At 39.7% G+C, this 21,101-nt stretch overlaps 2 protein-coding genes across 8 annotated transcripts in view; one reads left to right on the top strand and one right to left on the bottom strand.

Annotated features, from left to right (window-relative positions):
- LOC146384087 (uncharacterized) overlaps positions 1-3,887 on the bottom strand; it is a 33,569-nt gene extending 29,682 nt beyond the window's left edge. For 3 of the 5 annotated variants that reach the window (XR_014800802.1, XR_014800803.1, XR_014800804.1), the window contains exon 1: positions 2,422-2,504. The gene's annotated coding sequence lies outside the window, so the exon portion shown is untranslated. Of the gene's footprint in view, positions 1-2,421; positions 2,505-2,749; positions 3,422-3,456 lie in introns of those variants that run through there. The other 2 variants (XM_084935841.1, XM_084935840.1) reach the window with 2 other exon arrangements.
- Positions 1-21,101, top strand: part of LOC146384085 (synaptic vesicle glycoprotein 2C-like) — a 74,256-nt gene that overhangs the window by 15,106 nt on the left and 38,049 nt on the right. The window contains exons 1-2 of one of the 3 annotated variants that reach the window (XM_084935842.1): positions 2,199-2,626; positions 11,069-11,961. In XM_084935842.1, the coding sequence (XP_084791968.1) occupies positions 11,355-11,961 (607 nt within the window). In that variant the 5' untranslated portion in view covers positions 2,199-2,626; positions 11,069-11,354. The other 2 variants (XM_084935843.1, XM_084935844.1) reach the window with 2 other exon arrangements.

Genomic DNA, 21,101 nt, shown 5'->3' with positions numbered 1-21,101 from the left:
TCATATATAAACTCTGTGGTATAAAACAGTCTTGAGTAACTGCTACGGGTGCTAACTATCTTCGTTTGCTTACTCTTGGCCTATGTTGGTAACTTCACTTCATAAAACCAGTTCTGTGTTTGTGTGCTTTGGTGTCTCTGTGGATGTGTTAAAGGCTTATCAAAGGAGAGGTGGTTTGTGTTGCCTCAACAGGAAGTTGTAAATTTTGTTGTAGTCACCTGTTTTATATCGGTAAAAATTGAGAAGTTCTATGAAACTTTAACAACAGAATATATTTTTTTGCTGAACCAAAGTACAGCTTGTGGCTTTGCAGAGCAATGCCACACTGAAACTGGTCTAGTTCTCATAGGAAAAATTAGATATGAATATCAGTCTGTTGAGAAGGTGAAATTGATAGTCTTTTATGTGATTTAATAGCAAGATGGAACAAACAAAGGTTCAGGCTCCAGAAGATCTGTCCATGTGTTCACAAGATTTTTTTGAAAAGGATGTGGAAAGATACTTTCCCATTTTGAGTGTGTAGCAACACCTTTAGAATAGCCTAAATATGCTTGAACATCATTGTTGCTATGTGTCCAGGAAAAGAACACCCCAACAAGGCTGTTAAAACAGCCATTTGAATTCTTACTGAGGAATTTAGAAATTATGTTCCTGTGGCGGTTGATAAAGTAGCTCTCAGTGACAAACATGAAACTAAAAGCTATGTTTTCTCTCGTACTGTATTCTAAAATTAGCCAGAAAGGTTCTGTTTCTTCAAGGTCAATTATAAAAGCTCTGAATGCTAGCAGTGGGAACTCTGAATGATCTGTTTTTATGGTAAAAAGCCAGGTGATTTCATAGCTGACTGTAATGCTTTTGATAAGAAACAAAATACTGTTAAGTCTGTGGGATTGATGGCTCCAGTGCAATGTCAGACACCCATGGTAGAAAGTAGTTTCATTTGTTCACCTTAGGCTATCTCTGTTAACATAATGACTGATCTAGTGCAGGAAAAACTAGCCTTAGGTCAAGTGCTGGTGAAGGTGCTTTCAGAGGCACCTCAAAAAGGAATGCCTCCATGGCTAAGTAAAATTTCAGTATGGACCTAAGACAAGTAATTAAAGCCATACAGCAACATATTAAACACTAACCTTGTGCTGTGGATGAAGTTATTTTCACAATCAAGCCTCCATCACCATGGCAAGATCAAAAAGATGGTCTTGTGTAGGGATGGGTATCGTTTAGGTTTTATCCGATACCGGTGCCAAACCAGTACTTTTGAAACGGTGCCGGTGCTTAAACGGTGCTCGAACCGGTGCTTAAAGAATGGAGAACACAAACTTTGTCCACAAACCTCTTATGTTAGTCTCTTTTTTTCTGCAAAATGATAACCAAGTTAACCTTTTCTGTTGATACAACATACCTCCTTTGGTTGGAACCGGTGCTTAAACAATGCAAAACACAAACTTTGTCCTAAAACCTCTCATGTTTAGCTCATGTTTAGCTCATGTTTGGGGTGAGGATGATCATGAGAAAGGTGGTCGATCAGACTAAAAGGACACAAGAGGAGCTTGGTAATGATCTTAAGGCAGCTGGGACCACAAACACTAAGAACACCTTCTGTAAACGCTGTGATGGACTGAAGCGCCTGTTTGTCAGTGAACTTCTAAATTATTTAGCGAAGTTATTTTGGTCAGATGAAACCGAAATCAAGCTTTTTGGCATCAACTTAAGCCACCCTTTTGGAGAAAGAGAAATGGTGAGTATGAGCTAAAAAAATACCAACCCCATGGTTAAGCACGGAGGTGGAAACATTATTCTTTGGTGCTGTCTCCAGACATCAGTCCAATAAAATAAATAAATAAATAAAAATCTGTGGAGGGAGATGAGACCTGGAGGCTTCACAAAGTCATGTCAGAAAGGACCAAAAACTATCTGGAATTAAGGCAGTTATGTAGCCAAAACCAATACTAACTATCAAGGTATAACTAATGAAGTGGCTGGTGAGAGTATACTCATAATTTTCTCACATTTTACAGGTCAAGTCAGGAAAAAAATAAACCTGGGGTGTATTTTGCAGTCTTAACAGAAGCTGCTTTTGTACATTAGCACTTCAGAGGATTTAGGCACTGCACAACTGTTTTGTAGTGAAGGTGCAGCTTTAACCAGCAGCTTCTTTTCAAACTTCTCCCCGGGAGCCAAATTTCAGCCCTCCCTTACTCTCATCTTACGTCTAAACCCAGCAGCTTGTGATTGTAGCACGTCACGGAACCTTCGCCGGATACGTACCGTGGACTATTATACGGAAATGCTCACTATTGTCCGTAGGATGCAAAGCCACTATTGATCTCAGTCTGCCTATTGCTCCTGCACCCTCCCTCTCCCCCTCGCTCCCCATCACAGACACACACATACACTCACACACTCACTCACGCTTCCTACCTCCCATCAGCATCCCTGGGCTTTCTTGGACTGCAGCAGAGAAACCGCTGCATCGAAGAAGACAAGAGGAGAAAAAAAATAGAAAAAAGAAAAAAGAAAGAAAGAATTAATCTAGGCTCGTTGCTCACTGCCTCCGTGGCCGTGTAGAGACGCAAAGGAACGGACACTTCAGAGTCTTCGAGTTCGGTTCGATGCACTAGAAACTGTAAGCATTTATTCATTTGTCTCACTGAATATCAGCAACTATAAGTTCATCTCCTCCATCACCCACGCTTTAGTCTGGATAACTGTCATTAAATGCAACGGTAAGAGGAAATTTCGTATTCACCTGATGCTTAAAAAAATTGCAGTAGAAAAAATAAAATGCTCCGCGCTCATGATTGACGGGAAAGTTGGGCAACTTTCGAAGTCGCCCAGCGCAAGCATCTTAAGCTGTGCTTAGAATTAGAAATCCACACCACAGAACTGTGTTTGATCAGAGTAGCTCCTCATTTTCTTGATGATTAGAGCAGATTCTGAGGCGTGTGTCAGCTTTTGCCTGCTGCCAAAGTTTTATTGATTATTATTATTATTTTTAAATATCTTTTTATGTCTAGTCTTTTTTCATCGTGGAGCAATGCTGCGACTTTTTGCTATGCGTGTGTATGTCCATGGAAAGGGTGATGGGGTAGGGGGTGCTACCATCCTGACGCGATCATTGGTCATAGAAAAAGCGAGTCGGTGCACGCACGGCGAGGCAACCCCGAGCTTCCCCCTCCGCTTAGCGCGCACGAGCAGCCGGAGTGAAATCTGCAGTAAGATGCGCACAGAGAGAGAGACGACGAGAGGAGGGGGGAGATAGGTTCATCCATTAATCAGGAGTCAGTGCTCGATGCGGTGTGAGGAGAGTAATCTAACTGTACAGCGTAGTGCGACGTCGTCTCGCAAGGGAGTATTGAAAGGACTGCCCGAAATCTAATTATGGGACGCCACTTGCGTCAGAGGGCCGCGCGGTGATTGATGTTCCTTCCCGCTGGTGCTCTGCGCTATACTCACCCGGTGGCGCCGCCGCGTAGAAGCCGCAGTAGTAAAAACGCTGCAAGTGGAACAAAGAGGAAAGTGAAAGATGAGTTTTGCATAAAGCTTTCCCAAACTTCCCCATTCATCCTTCTGGAAATTGTGACCAGGTGTTCGCTTCGAGGCAGTTCTCTTGACCGGATAAATGTTCCATTTGAATAGATATTTGTCAAACACCCAAGTCAGTAAATTGATGTTTGCCTTAGGCCCGTGTGCCTCCGTGTTTGGTTTAGCACGCGAGATGGCAATGAAAACATCCATTCATCTATTCACATTAGTCGTTTTCACTTCTTTGTTAATCTCAATTTTCATCTCTGTTTGAGGACAGTATGCACAAAGGAGGGTTTGGCTAGCATGTCTGCGGCACACGTCTCACAGATGGTGGGGGCAGAAAGTCAGGATACAATCTGTCAGGCGGTCACCAGCCTGTAGAGAGCAGGGCAGGTAACATCAAGCGATTCATATGTGGACATAAGTGAAGAATTTCTCCCTCAATTATTTAGTAGCGCTTTATGACTATGTCTTCTTTTAACTGGATTCAGTGTTCAGTATGCCAACAAAGGTGGGAGAGTCCTTTGTAAAATTCGCTTCATTTGCTGAGATCAGTGATGTGAAGCCACCTTCATGGCTAATGCTTCAGCAGCTCATCGTTTTACTGTGTGGAGGTTAATTGAAATCATAATGAGTTAAAATGTTTCCACCTGACCAAATGTTTTCTAGTATCCCTGGCCTAATTAATGTGTCACGTATAGGACAATGAATTTGTTTCATATAGGACAAGAAGGTACAACAGCAAGATACCAGGAAGAACTGGAGTGACTATAGAGATCTGACTTTATTCAGAAGCTGAGCTGAACAAACACACTCACACCCGGTCTGTTGCTTTGAACTTCACTGGCTTGTTGAAAGTGAATATTTAAGTTGGAATTTTTTTTCTGAGAGGCACTGTGCAATTTGCTGAGAACAAAATGATGCAACAGCAGTCATCATCCATCCACTGAGGGCTGGATTAAAAAATCCCACTAAAAAGTTAAAGGGTGTTCCAGTGTCCCCTTTTTGAGCAGCATAAGGAGAGAGACAAACAAATATAAAGTGGTGGATTCTGACATGTTGACAAAGCCTAAAAATACAGAAAGTTCAACTGAGCATTGCACTGATCATGACAACAGACACACACGATTCAAACTTCTACAGAGGGAACTCTACAGCAGCTGGCCAAGCTCCAGCAGTCAGTAAACCTTCACAACTGTCAACTGGCCTTTTGGGATTCTGATCAAAGGAGTCAAGTGGGGTTTGCTTGTAAGTTTTTAGTTATTTCCACTCCCTCTGTGTTCTGTGGCAAATACTCACTTGTGGCCTCTAAAATTTGCTATGTAGTGGTTTGATCACACTGCATCTTTTGTGTCAATTTTAGGGAAAACTACAACGGAGAGATATCCCTCTAACGTTCTATTAGAAAACAACCAGGTGTTAAATGTACACATAGATGAGAGGTGTGCTAGAACATGGCATAATGTTTCATAATTTTCTGAGGTCAATAGGGATCGAAACGTTTTATACCTTCTTCTTTTTTTGCTTTGGCAACAGTTGTGAGGTTTCCTTCAGGCTTTGCTAAGCTTCATACACCTTTCATGCAATACAGTTACAGTACTGTTAATGCTGGTAAAGTATGTAGTTTTTAGATGTCTCAGTGAGTCAGGAAAAAAAGTTACTGAGTGTAGAAAATAGAACAGTCTTCTATAGAAAGCACATTCTCTTGTTACATTTTTGTCCTGCTAATTTTAATAATATTCAGAAGAATTACCAACTCTGATCAGTGCTTTAAAATTTTTAATCTCTGTCTCCTACAGGCAGCAAATCCAAATTCAAGGCTTACTTTACCTACCCATCATACCACTATAAAAGTACTCATATTGCATGTCTACATGTGGAACCACATGGGAGGTTCTGAAGTATTTCTGTCAAAATTCAAACTTCTCTTGTGAAGCATCTGCAGAGCTTGGCATGTAATTTTATTCACATGATGTGCATGAACAAATGTTCACTGCAGCCATCTGTGGGCACCGTAGAGAGCCTGTAGGGCTTTGCACATACCGCTTACACTCACATATTGTCAACCAGCATGTCGCATGCACTCACTGGATCTTATGCTCAACAAAATGTTGCTGAGTTTGATATGATCAACAATGAATTATAGTTTCAAATTGAATAATATACTGCTGAAAATTGCTTCTTCCTTTTACCTTGTGTCATAAGAATATGTCTTACTGAGTCTCATAGCAAGCACCTCCAAAGTGGACCTGTGTGTGCTTGCAGGCATCTAGTGTTTTTGTGTGTGTTTGCCAGTGATTAATGAATGTTGCTGGATGGCGTCAGCGGGCCATGACAGCTCGACTGCAAGGAAATCATTTCTTCACCCTCCGCGGACTGCTGATTCAGAACTTGCAGGAATTTTGCTGATTGCTAAAATCACAACATGAGAGTTGTTGTAATAATAACCCCAATAACTGCGTCACAGCAGAAGGCATGGGGAGTCGCCATCAGAAAGAAAATAGAAGTGGCCATAAGCGATATTAGCTGTTTATTGGAGGAAATGCCAAGGTTGTTGGTTGAAGTGTGGTGACTTATTGTATAACCATGGGTAATTTCTGACATCAGCAATATGTGTATGTGAGGAAATGGATTAAAGATTGCTTCAAAAAGAGACTGGACATTTGGACCGGACTTTTAAGAATTATCTCTGTAGCCCAAACTATATTGAAAGACTTCTAAATGTCAGCATTAATGGCCATTTGCATAAGGAGGAGAACGGTTAGCCTATCATGAATAATGAAATGTCAACAGAAGAGGCATATCTTTCATATTCTGCATTACCATCAAGATGATGACTTTGAAATTCTTGGCGCACTTGGATAAGCGAGATGAGAGATGGAAGAGGGAAAGGGAGGGAGAAAAAAGGAGGAGGTGAAGAGAGATTGAGAGCCAGAGCGAAAGGAAAGTAGAGATTAGCATGGAGACCAGGGAGTACACGCAGACCCAGGTGTCTGTTATACAAAATTATCCATTTCCCTCTTTTATAAAAAGTTCTCTGAGCATTGCTGGACAGTTAGTTGATTGGCTATTTTCTTCTTGACCATTTGGTGCAGAAACTCTCAGAGCATATCATGAGGTTTATCACACATTTCGACCTTTAGTCAGAGGCATCGAGTGCTCAGTTTGGAGGAGCAGTGTGGTTAAAAATGAGGGGAAGTTTGGAAGGAGGAATGTGCTTCTGTACTCACAGTGGTATGCTGAATGGAAGCTCTTTTGTGCATCATAAAAGCACAGAATGTAATAGTTGACCAATAATGTTTGATGTATACTGTAAATCCGAGTGTTACTATGAGGTCCTTCACTATATAGTATCTTGTTTGATTTATATAGGGCTCTTATATAAATAACTAAATATGTAGTTATTTAGTTATTAAACAGGATGCTAAGGTCTGACAAGATAATCTACATAATCTGCTTCAAACCGCATTGTGATCTGCCCTTAGATATTTCTAGTTATGGCTAAAGTAGTTTTGTTATTTTGAAATACACCCTGCATCTACTACTTCAGTAGCTAGGTACATTAGTTTAGCTTGCCACCATCTTTTACTTTAGAAGTCAAATGTTGGAGCTGAGAACAACGTCAAGCCCGAGTTCGCTGTGTTCCAATAATAATAGTAAGAAAAAAAGCCAATGTTTTGCTTGCATTACCAAGAGTACAATGCAATATTTGTTTTTTGGGCTCAAAAAGAATGCTTCAGCAAGTTTATAGATAGAACCTGTCCAGTGCTCTGTATGTGGTGTGTTAAGCAAGTTACTAATACACAGCAGTGGTAGTACAGTGTTTTGGTGGTAAGACCAACTTAATGGGGGCTTCTAGCTGAAAATTCTGACTGTGAATTTGGAATTTCCTGCTTCCCACCTCAAATGGGACAAATTACATTTACAAAAGTTCTCTCCAAAGACTAAAAATACATTGCTGATCCAGAGAGTAATGGATGTTTGGCCCAAACCAAATCGACTATCGATCTATAGGTTTGAATGACTATGTTGACTCAGGCTAAGTCTGGGTGATAGGTATGTTGGGACATTGAGTCCACATCTGGTCTACGTAATATTTGCCATAACACATGTCTACACAAAACAGTAACATACCTGAGCCTGAAACTGTGAGGGCTGATTCATCAGATAGATTAGATATTCCAACATCTAACCTTGTAGAATTTTTCACTTTCCACTTCAGGTTGTAATCCATCTGTTTGTTTGTTTGTTTTTTACTGTAGGACACATGGAAGCAGTGTAAATTATGTAGTTGTCCTGTAGCCACAGAATTAGTGTTGTATCTTTGGGAATTGTTGGGGGGGGTAATCACCTGCCTGTGCACAAAGTTAGTTAGGGCACTTTCGCCACATCATTTGACTGCTGCATTGCACCAAAATCTGCTTCACGTCGTTGTGGAGCTCCGGCGCTTGTGTTCAAATGACAGAGTCCGACTGATGCTTTATCTAATGCTGCAGAGCAAAGGTGGTAGAAGCACAATACATCAACCTGCCATGGTCAATAGGGTACTTCACCCAGTCTTAACACATCACTGTATGCTTTCCACCCAAGAGACTTCACACAGAAATGCAGAACTGCGTTAAGGTTTTCATCTGCTCTTAGACAAAATCATTTCACATTACTGTGTGACTGCAATGTATTGTCTTACTGATATGCGTACTAGAATCTACAAGGAAGTACTTACAATTTGCTTCTAATGCTTCTAATTAAAATAAAAAGAGTGTAGCCAGATAAATTACTCTTTCAGGTTGTTTGCGATTACTAGTATTTTTGTTAAGTAGATGTCAGTGACTGCTCTTTTTCTCGAGGCCAGCATTGAAGTTAAGAAGAATAAAGCAGTATTTGATTTATCGAGGATTTATTTACCATTAAACAAACCCAGTCGATGAGCCTTCTTTCTCACATACCTGGCTTGTCAAACACCACTTGACCATTTGTTCAGTGTGGACTCTATAGCATATAGTGATGCTAAAGTGGCTTTGGAATGGAAAGTGATGGCCCAGAGGCTTCTCGTGTTTCTCTTGCAGCAGTGTTTGGGTACAGTGACTGCTGGGTGCTCATATGGCTTGGCCTTGTGGGTTGACAGGTCTTCTGAAATGCCCCACCAGTGTCATAGTACAGAGTCCCCTAAGGAGAGTCAGTCATACTAGCTGACATGTAATCCCAGCCTAGAAACATGAGCCAGAAACGAATCACCTTTGACATAAAACAGAGCGACAAAAGCTACATTTTCAAGGATGTATTGTTTTTGAATGCATAACAGAAATACATATAGTTACGGATATCTTTTCAGAACAATAAAGTTTATTCTGATTAAACAAAAATGTAAACTGCATATATAAAAACATATACTAAATACAAAGCAAACCTGACATACAGAACAGAAAACAATGCAACAGACGTGGTGCTGAAATGCAATATGCACTCAGCATTGTGAAATTATAATTCTAACATGTTAATGCCAACAAAACAAAATAGGCTTAAAAATAAATTTTTGATCAATCAAATCACAGCGCCATGCAAAGAAAGTATCAATAATGCTCAAGATATACATTAATCAGCCATTAAAGCCACTGACAGGTGCAGTGAATGAAATTGACAGTCTCATTTCAGTGCAGTGTTCTGCAGTGGAAACCTTGAGCTCCTGGATGCATGTAGATGTGCCAAATTCCACTTTGTCATATCCACACCCACTGAAATATTGTTGCAAATCAAGCCCACACCCATATGGCAGTGAGACTCTTTAATGACAGTGGCCTCTGTAAGGAGGGCAGTGCATACCAGCAAACTGCGAAATCTGCTCATAAATGGCTTGAGGAACATCACAAAGAGCCCAAGGCAATTACCTGGTGTTCAAATTCCCCCAGATTTCAGTCCACCCATGACATCCATGATGGAAAAGGCCTGCTGCTAGTAGCCAAGATTCTGACACACAAGGGAGTCATTCCATCTCAAATCATTTTTTTCATATTTTAACAAGCCAATTATCAGATATTTTTTATATATCTGTCCCAAGTTACAAACCCTGATTTATTTTGACGGTAAGAGTGACCAGTGAAAATTGGGCTTTTATCTTTAATAGTTTTTTAGATATTCCTTCACATTCAATCTGGCCTCTGGCCATTTTTCAAAAAAGAAAAAAAATCTTAAAAACTATTTAATATATGAAAATAAAACTTCACATCAGTCATTTTATATAGTCAAACTTTGGGCCATAGCATTTTTATGCAAATTGGAGATGTCTGAGCAATGCTGCATATAAATTTAATAAATTGTTTCACATTTTCTGAAATACGCAATATGGGCAAAAATATTGAGCCACATTTCTTAAGCTTTGAGTTCAGATGTATAAAATTAAGCACCTATAGACAGGCAGACTGCATGGCTTTGGTTTCAAAAAGCTCACCGAATTTGATTGTGGGATGCTGCCACTCCAACAAGTTAGTTTGTGACATGTCTTGGAAACATTTAGGAATTACATCAACATGGGCATGAAGTAGCAGGTCATGTAAAGTCACCAAGCACAGAGACATGCATAAATTCACCAACACAGCTGATTCACTCCAAAACTTCCTCTGGCATTAATGTCAGCACAACAGCTGTGTGCTGGAAACTTCAACATACTTTCTATGGCCAAGCAAATCCTACAGGTGTAATGTGTATATGGCCCAGTACTTTGTCATTTAGTGTAAGTGCAGGGACCACAAACACCTAGTTACAGTTTTCTAGCCACTGATGTCAACACATCATACTTCATGGGTTGGTCATTAATTATGTTTAGACTACTGCTGTCATGCCATCAACAAACTAATAATGTGTGAACAGATCATGTCCGAGAACTGAGTACAAAGCACTATACAATATACTCTAGAAATACTTCAAGGACCTGAGTTGTAATTAAATGAAACTCTGACAGCAAGCACACCATTATACTTACTGTATTGCTTATTTGTGCACTTGCTTGGACATTGGTTTCTTGATGGGCTCATACAAATAGCTTTTTTTTTGTGCTATGTAGTTCAAACCATAAATAGGAGCATATTTCAGCCAGACTGAGAGTACAACAGTAGTGTAGGTTTGGGATATTTTGTATTCAGGAATATCAGAAAATTTGGCCAGTAACACTTTTACTTTATGTTTTATCCATAGCTAGTCTACTCACTAATATTTATTTTATGCCAGTAGATTTATATTACAGCTATGTTTATGAGCATAACAGAACATGTCTAAGTCACGGTATGTAGAGTTTCTTTAAATCATCAATGCTACTTTCAGCTAACAACTTCAAACCTGCAAAATTTGGCCTCTGTGACTTTTTCTTCCTAGTACATCATTTTCATCTCATTAGTAGACTGCGCTTTCTGTCAACATCAGTGGGGAGTGCGGCTGTCTCGGTGTAAAAATGTTCTTTTGGAGTGTGCCAAGAAATACTGCAGGCAGGTATTTGTGACTGGCAGTCTTTAATCAAGCTAAACTTGCTTTTTTCTGTCTGTCCCTGCAGGTTTCCTCTCCTGAGTGGTTACTGGACTTTGAATCTTGCCAGTCTGAGATCAACTGTCTTCTCTTCAGCACTGTCTAGTTACTGCAATCCAATGGAATTAGACACCATTACTTAATTGCTAGTCTTCTGGCAGTTGGGTGGTATTTCAGGGGTAATAAATTAGCATAAATCTTGCTCTGTCTGGGAATAGAAGATAGAAAAACAACTAAGTAACTTATATTTATTGCATCTGGTGGAATAAAAGTGGACTAAAGCTGAATTTAGTGCTTGTTACCCTCGTGCCAAGATGGAGGAAACGCATAACAACAGGACTTCCTTGGTCAGAGGTGCCAAGGACATCGCTAAGGAAGCCAAAAGGCAAGCTGCCAAAAATTTCAGCAAAGCTGTTGATCGAGCCTCTGATGAATACTCAGCCCAGCGCAGCTACAATCGTTTCCAAAATGAGGATGAAGAAGAGAACAACTACAACAGTTATACTCAACAAGATGGTCTTTATGCCGACAATGCAACCAATGAAGAGGACGGGGCCTCTAGTGATGCCACGGAGGGTCACGATGATGAAGATGAGATCTATGAGGGGGAGTACCAAGGAGTGCCTGGATACAATGATGGGAAGCCACGGGATGGTCAGGTTGCTCTGGGCCAGCCAGTGTCTGACAGCCTAAAGAGCCACAAGGAACTAGAAAATGAGAGACAAGCAGATGAGGAAGAGCTGGCCCAGCAGTACGAGTTGATCATGCAGGAGTGTGGCCATGGGAGATTCCAGTGGCAGCTGTTCTTTGTTCTAGGTCTGGCACTCATGTCCGATGGAGTGGAGGTGTTTGTAGTGGGCTTTGTCCTGCCCAGCGCTGAGACAGACATGTGTGTTCCCAACTCTGGTGCTGGATGGCTTGGTAAGGTTTTTTTCTTTGAAAAAGATGTTATATTAAGAGAAAATATTACATTTCTGATATTATTCACTGAATGGTTTTGACGTCCAAAGAGTTTTCCTCAGTCTTCAAAGAAGTCTGCATTTTTACAAAATTACATTGCAGAGTAAGAATATTATTGTTTCACCACTGATATCACCCTACCATCAATGAGGAACATGAAAAAGAGTTACCACAAAATGGAGATACTCAAATAAAATACATATAAACGTCAAGACTGAGCTTAAATATAGCTACACAATATGGACAAAGGTAATGGACAACTACAAAATGACAACTACAAGAGCTGCTCAGCCATGGAAACCCATGCCATGAAGCTCCGGTCATGCAGTGTTTGTGCTCATGCTAATGCCAGAGGAGGTTTGGGCCCATGCCGTTATTGAGTCAGCAGTGTTTTGAACAGTCGGGTTTACAGGAGCTCTGTTTATGTAGTCTGCCACTTCATGGCTGAGTTGCTGTAGGTGCTTCTCCTTACAGTTGATTGTAGAATATCTAATAGGGAAGAAATTTCATGAGATAACTTGTTGCAATAGTGTCATCTTATTAGAGTACCACACTCAATTTTAATGAGCTCTTTAGAACCATCAATTCTTTCACAAATGTTTGTAAAAGTAAACTGCATGGCTAGGAACTGGATTTTATACACCTATGGAAGTGGGACTACCTGAAATCAGAGATTTATACCTAAATATCTAATGTTACCTGACTGTAGCCTGCTGGAGGTGTTTTGAAAATAACAATTAAGAGCCAAACACCATTCCATGGAGTAGTCTGATATAGATGTGACCTTATCTATAAAACTTGACATAGACTTTTGCAGGAAATCTATGTCCTAATTGACATAACCAGAAACTCCTTTTATCCCTACATCTTCCCGTCACTCAAGTTGTTGTGGTATGTGTTGACCTGACATGTAGCTACATTTCTCAGGAGGTGCACATCAGGTAACGTAGAAGTTTGTGTTGCAGCAGCTCAGTGTGTGAGCAGGCGATGACATGGCTGCCAGAAAGCAGCAGGGGTTTGAGTCCTGCTTTCTTGTCCACCTCTATTGTCTCTATTCAATATAGGGCAAATGTCAGTCAAATATTTTTTTAAAAAAGAAGGTTGCAGCATAGGGTTAAAATAGGGTTCGACATTTGCGTTATGGCATTAGTTACTACATAGATCTGGCGATTCATCTGTTAATGTGACAGTCTTCAGAAGAGAGGTTTGTGAATTGCCAAGGAAAAGTAATACATCATCAGTAAAAGGCTTATCCTAAAGTACAGTGGAACCCCGACTTAAGAAATGAATTCGTTCCCGAGGGTCTTTCGTAAGTCGAAAATTTTTGTAAGTCGAAGCACCCATTGCGCCTTTTGAGTGAACGATAGGCTATAGGCTAATTGCTAACTGCAACAACAATACGTCATTCAAGTGGAACAGCGAAGCGCAAGTACGAAAGCCAAGGGGGTTGTCACATGATTCGGAAGGCATTGTGGGCATTGTAGGCATTGTGGGCTCAGCCAATCAGAGCCAGCGGATTTCGTTACGCGGGCATTTTGCCGTTAAGTGCCTTCGTAACTTGAATTTTTCGTTAAATGGGGTATTCGTAAGTCGGGGTTCCACTTTATTAATATCTTTTTAATATCTTTATTTTCTTGGATTGCTAGTGCTACTGGCTCAGTGAAGACAACAAGAAGTGAAGGGGAGAGTAGGCCACCGAGCTTGGTGCCCTTGTGCAGAATGAAGCTTTTGTCTTAACACATGCATTTGGAGAGCTTTGTAGTGTTTTGTTCCAGTCTATGAAGGAAGAACCAAATCCAAATTTGCACAGAATTGCAACTCACTCTCTCTCACTTTTCTCCTACCCCTCCACACCTGTCAGCTCTGGCTATGCATATACTAATGTGAATAATACTATAAATAAATGAAATGAAACAAAAAGAAAAAAGACAAATGAGGAACTTTATCGAAGTCCTCCTAGCAAAGAAAATGTGTTTAGTGTATGTCTAGTTCTCTGGCTATTAATTTTACTGCATACAATATACTTTTCACTGTTGGGTATGAAAACTGACTGGGCCATTCCGAGCCAATTAGAGACAGCTGTTAAATATCAGTTTGCTATTCCAGAAGAACTTTTTATAGCCATTTTTTAGTCAGATTGTTCAATTAAGTGACCAGGGTCCAGTTTTCATTATTCAACTTAACAGGTGTGTTTTTAATCTTGTTTTACTCATTATTTTGAAGTAAGATTCAGATTTTTTAAAAAAGCGATTTTTATTGCACTTTAGTTAAGCAACGTGATTGAGTATATAGCTGTGCTAGTGGTAGTGCTTTGAGCTAATGGCAATGTTAGCATGGCAATAATTTATACACATAAAATAATAAAATGTCTTCATCTTTAAGACAACAATAGACAAACATTACTTTCTTAACTTTTTTTTAGATAAAACATGATTTTTTTTATAAAGTTAAGCAATTTTTTGCGATTTGTTTAATTCACCAATTTTTGTGTGTGACTTGTTTCATTTCAGCTCAGTGTGAGAGTTTTTACTGTTCTTTCTGTCATTGACATAGAGAGTATAAAGGACATAGCTAATGTGACATTCTTCAGCTCCTCCCATGCCATTCATGCTCTCCATATACAACACAGTTTCTGTCCCTCCATACATAGGACTCAGTTCTGCGTCTATGCGCCATCTTTGTTTACTCTTTCCCACCCAGGCTTCTAGAGTTCTGATTGGCCAACATTTCTACACGGTTAGGAATATATCGCCACCTGTTGCTTTGGCATGTTCCTAGCAATGTTTTCCTTCGTTTTTGGGTTTACATGTGGACGGAATTTAAAAAATAACGAAAACGGAAAATCTCTGTTTTCAAAAATACCCGTGTAGGTGTGGACGTAGCCTAAATGGAATTACATTGAATAGATTTGCCATGTAGATTAATTCATTGTCACCCATACCTCATATAGCTGAGTCAGCAACTGAGCCATATTGAAATATTGAAATTGGTGTTTGGATAATTATTACTTTGTTGTAACAATTCATATTGGCAAAAAATAAACAAAAGAAATAAATGACCAAAAACAAATTGCCTTACTTTTTGTGTAAGGCAATTTGTTACAACAAGTTACAAGTAGACTCCGATTTTGAAGCGCTCTAATGAACCATCTAAAAGTCATCTAACATTGCTATCAGGAGACATTAATGCTTCTGTAAAGTCAGCTTTGTAGACATGGAGCATAATCTTATTGATGCTCATAAATTAAGTTAAGATTTATATGACACTTATAGACTGGTAGAAGTATTAGGGTGTTGACAGAATTAATCTCATGATCCTAACCTTCACATGATTTGTGCTTTTAATGACATTTGATATGCAGAGAAACTAAGTGGTGTGTGACACTTTTAGCCATAATCTCATTGCTTTAGGAATTGCCAGTGGGTTGTCATGGCACCAGGTATTTGGATAGATGAGTAGGAGGTGTGTTAAGCTAGATGGATCTCTCCCACTCTAGGGAAAAGTTGTCTGTTTGTGTGCCAGTATGTATCTGTATGTTTAAATGTGGATGGTGTGTGATTTGGCTTTATCATTTCTAACACAACTATAAAAATACTAGCTTGGCACTGATATTTTTCTCAGTGTGTTTGTGCTAAATGAAAGTTTTTGTCACTTAATAAGATTCTTAGACAAAAAGTCATCCTTGTCTCTTATTACATTATCTTAGTGTGGCTTTATTACCAGAAGTACATGTAGAAGAGAGTACTAACCTTATTTCATGTTTGGGGGAGAAAGATGGTTTATTATTCACCCAGATTTCTCCTGTATTCTGACTCATCCCTCAGTGGGAGACGGGAGGGAAAGAATAGAAAGAATGCGTCATTTCACCAACTTGTCACACGTTGCATAAATAGACGATGTGTATATGTGCTCACTTGCAGATATGCTTAAAAGAATAGTAGCACAGTAGCACTCATTAGTTATTTTTTATCACAGATTCTCTGTGAAGGTCAGTGACTCTTGAAGTGGTCGGTAAGATAAGCTTCAGTGGACATCTTGTTAAAAGGAAAAACAATGTTAAAATGATAGAGACATCTGCTTATATTTGATTAAAACACTAATCCTAGCTCGTACATTAGTGTTTGTGAGGTCTGACTGAGTGAATACATATATATATGTGATATGACTTAAAAAAATCTTTGCCTCTCCCCTCACCAGCTTCAGGTTTCAGGTTACAGCCTTATAATATTGGCAACTTCCTGGACACCTTTAGTTTTAGGTTCACATCTTTGAGAACATATTTCAGTAAATTTAGTCAAGACACAAACAGATTAAAATTGGGTGGATAAAAGTCCAAAGGGGAAGGTGACCTCACTGAACTTGTTTTTGGCCATAACTCAGGAAATGAAGTTTATCATGCATAATTATGATATATTTAATTTTATCATAGTATTTTAGATAGAATAGCTTAATACAAACTAAATAACACCAATAATAAATACATATATAATCACTGTCAGGACACTGCTGTCGGAAAGGAAAAACTCCCTTTCAACAGGAAGAAACCTCCTCCAGAATCAGACTCGGGGAGGGGCAGCCTTCTGCCACGACCGGTTGGGGAGAGAGAAAGAAGACAGAATAAAACACATGCTGTAGAAGAGAGCCAGAGATTAATAACAGGTATGATTAAATGCAGAGAGGTCTATTAACACATAGTGAGTGAGAAAGGTGACTGAAGAAGAAATACTCAATGCTTATGACTAAATAAGCGCCACATATATTATCATTGATTACTTGCTGCTATTCAATGCACACCTATGAAAAGTCTGGGTAGTCCCAGATCAAAGCCTTACTAACATTAATAGATTTATTATTTATATAAAGGAATTATCTCATTTTTATATTTCTGTCCCTGATCTACTCCAAATACTTTCTTTCCCTTTAATATAACGTAAAAGGTGAAATGCTATCTTGATGTGGGATGGTCCACTTTTTTTAACTCCCTGTCTTTTCTGTTACCCTGCTGTAATCCTGCTCTTACGCTCTAACACAACCTCTTTGTGTTTCATAGCCTCACTGGCGATCTGAAGATATGGGCCAGAGTTAATCTCTGCAGCATTGTGCTTCACCGCAGTTTAGCTATGGTAGACTGGCTCACGTACCTCCCGGGAGAAAAGGAGAGAGGCTGAGATTTTACACACTTCCTCTAAATGTCCTCTTCTCCTTTTCTCCTCCACCACATATGGCTTTAATTTGTCTGCCGGTGTTTTCCTGCATCACAATCAGCCTTTTTGACTGTTTTAGTTCAAATGTGTGCTTGCTCAGATGAAACCATGCTGCAGGTGTAGCATAGTAAGCAGACTTTAAAGGGGATTTTGGCCAGCTGATATTTGTTAAGCCTATCAGCTTTGCATGCTGTGGTTACGTACTTATAGAGTCACAATCACCACAGACACCTGAAGTTTATCAGCACAGCAGAGTGATAAATAGGCTCTGTGCAACTTGAGGTTAGCTAATTAAAAACCTAGGCTAAACATGTCCTCTTCACAACCAAGGACAGCATTGTTAGCTAATCACCCACTTAAACGATGTGGGCTTCATAGATAATTGGCAAACCTTCTGGAGGAAACCTGGTCTTATTAGGGGAGATGCCATCCAACCCACTTTGGATGGAGCAGCTCTCATTTCTAGAAATATGGACAAATTTATTAAATCCCCCAAAATATGACTATCCAGAGTTGGGACCAGGAAGCAGAGTTGCAGTCTTACACGCCTCTCTGCAGCTTCTCTCCTCCTGTTACCCCCCCCAAAACCCCATTTCCACTGAGACTGTGTCAGCTCCCAAACAGACAAAAAACAAACTAAAAACCAGCAACAAACAACTTAAACATAAAAAATCACAAAGAAAGAACAATACAGTATCCACATCTGAACCAAAGAGTAAAACAGTGAAATGTGGATTATTAAATATTAGGTCTCTCTCCTCCAAGTCTCTGTTAGTACATGACTTAACAATTGATCAATAAATCGATTTACTCTGCCTTACAGAAACCTGGTTGCAGCAGGATGATTATGTTAGTTTAAATGAATCAACACCCCCGAGTCATTCTAACTACCAGAAATCTCGAAGCACAGGCCGAGGGGGCAGTGTGGCAGCAATTTTTCACACCAGCCTATTAATCAACGAAAGACCAAGACAGACTTTTAATTAATTTGAAAGCCTGATGCTTAGCCTTGTCCACCCCAGCTGTAAAACTCAGAAACCAGTCTTACTTGTTATCATATATTGTCCACCTGGGCCTTACACAGAGTTTCTGTCTGATTTCTCAGACGTTTTATCTGATTTAGTGCTCAGCTCAGATAAAATAATTATTGTGGGTGATTTTAACATCCATGTAGATGCTAAAAATGACAGCCTCAACTTGGCATTTAATCTGTTATTAGACTCAATTGGTTTCTCTCAAAATGTAAAAGAACCCACCCACCACTTTAATCACACTCTAGATCTTGTTTTAACATATGGCATAGAAACTGAACATTTAACAGTGTTTCCTGAAAACCCTCTCCTGTCTGATCATTTCCTGATAACATTTACATTTACAATAATTGATTACACAGCAGTGGAGAGTAGACTTTATCACAGTAGATGTCTTTCTGAAAGCGCTGTAACTAAGTTTAAGAATATAATCCACCCACTGTTATCATCTTCAATGCCCTGTACCAACACAGAGCAGAGCAGCTATCTGAACACTACTCCAACAGAGGTCGATCATCTTGTTAATAATTTTACCTCCTCACTACGTACGACTTTGGATACTGTAGCTCCGGTGAAAACTAAGTCCTCAAATCAGAAGTACCTGACTCCGTGGTATAATTCTCAAACACGTAGCCTAAAGCAGATAACTCGTAAGCTGGAGAGGAAATGGCGTGTCACAAATTTAGAAGATCATCATTTAGTCTGGAGAAATAGTTTGTTGCTTTATAAGAAAGCCCTCCGCAAAGCCAGAACATCTTACTATTCGTCACTGATTGAAGAAAATAAGAACAACCCCAGGTTTCTCTTCAGCACTGTAGCCAGGCTGACAAACAGTCAGAGCTCTTTTGAGCCAACCGTCCCTTTAACTCTAACTAGCAATGACTTCATAAACTTCTTCACAAATAAAATTTTTATCATTAGAGAAAAAATTACCAATAATCATCCCACAGATGTAATATTATCTACAGCTACTTTTAGTACCATTGATGTTAAGTTAGACTCTTTTTCTCCAATTGATCTTTCTGAGTTAACTTCAATAATTACTTCCTCCAAACCATCAACGTGTCTTTTAGACCCCATTCCTACAAAACTGCTCAAAGAAGTCCTGCCATTGATTAATTCTTCGATCTTAAATATGATCAACCTATCTCTAATGGTCGGCTATGTACCACAGGCCTTCAAGCTGGCTGTAGTTAAACCTTTACTTAAAAAGCCATCTCTAGACCCAGCAGTCTTAGCTAATTATAGGCCAATCTCCAACCTTCCTTTCATATCAAAAATCCTCAAAAGAGTAGTTGTCAAACAGCTAACTGATCATCTGCAGAGGAATGGTTTATTTGAAGAGTTTCAGTCAGGTTTCAGAGCTCATCACAGCACAGAAACAGCTTTAGTGAAGGTTACAAATGATCTTCTTATGGCCTCTGACAGTGGACTCATCTCTGTGCTTGTCCTGCTAGACCTTAGTGCAGCATTCGATACTGTTGACCATAATATTCTATTAGCGCGATTAGAGCACAATGTAGGTATTACAGGTACTGTGCTGCAGTGGTTTGTATCATATCTATCTAATAGACTCCAATTTGTACATGTAAATGGAGAGTCCTCTTCACACACTGAGGTTAATTATGGAGTTCCACAGGGTTCAGTGCTAGGACCAATTCTGTTTACACTATACATGCTTCCCTTAGGCAGTATCATTAGAAGACATAGCATAAATTTTCACTTCTATGCAGATGACACACAGCTCTATCTGTCCATGAAGCCAGATAACACACACCAATTAGTTAAACTGCAGGAATGTCTTAAAGACATAAAGACCTGGATGGCCGCTAACTTTCTGCTTCTTAATTCAGATAAAACTGAGGTTATTGTACTCGGCCCTGAAAATCTTAGAAATATGGTATCTAACCAGATTCATACTCTGGATGGCATTACCTTGGCCTCCAGTAACGCTGTGAGGAACCTTGGAGTCATTTTTGACCAGGACATGTCCTTCAAAGCACATATTAAACAAATATGTAAGACTGCTTTCTTTCATTTGCGCAACATCTCTAAAATTAAAAATATCCTGTCTCAGAGTGACGCTGAAAAACTAGTTCATGCATTTATAACTTCCAGGCTGGACTACTGTAATTCATTATTATCAGGATGTCCTAAAAACTCCCTGAAAAGCCTTCATTTAATCCAAAATGCTGCAGCAAGAGTACTGACAGGGACTAGAAAGAGAGAGCAGATTTCTCCTGTTTTGGCTTCCCTTCATTGGCTCCCTGCTAAATCCAGAATTGAATTCAAAATCCTGCTCCTCACATACAAGGTCTTAAATAATCAGGCCCCATCTTATCTTAATGATCTCGTAGTACCATATCACCCTATTAGAGCACTTCTTTCTCACACTGCAGGCTTACTTGTTGTTTCTAGAGTATTTAAAAGTAGAATGGGAGGGAGAGCCTTCAGTTTTCAGGCCCCTCTTCTGTGGAACCAGCTTCCAGTTTGGATTCGGGAGACAGACACTATCTCTACTTTTAAGATTAGGCTTAAAACTTTCCTTTTTGCTAAAGCATATAGTTAGGGCTGGACCAGGTGACCCTGAATCCTCCCTTAGTTATGCTGCAATAGACGTAGGCTGCCGGGGGATTCCCATGATGCATTCAGTTTTCCCTTTCCAGTCACCTTTCTCACTCACTATGTGTTAATAGACCTCTCTGCATTGAATCATATCTGTTATTAATCTCTGTCTCTCTTCCACAGCATGTCTTTTATCCTGTCTTCCTTCTCTCACCCCAACCGGTCACAGCAGATGGCCGCCTCTCCCTGAGCCTGGTCTGCCGGAGGTTTCTTCCTGTTAAAAGGGAGTTTTTCCTTCCTA

Source organism: Perissodus microlepis, chromosome 7, assembly GCF_051167445.1.
Source record: "Perissodus microlepis isolate ML-2025 ecotype Zambia chromosome 7, ASM5116744v1, whole genome shotgun sequence".
Lineage (NCBI taxonomy): Eukaryota > Metazoa > Chordata > Actinopteri > Cichliformes > Cichlidae > Perissodus > Perissodus microlepis.
This window is presented reverse-complemented; position numbering and strand designations above follow the sequence as displayed.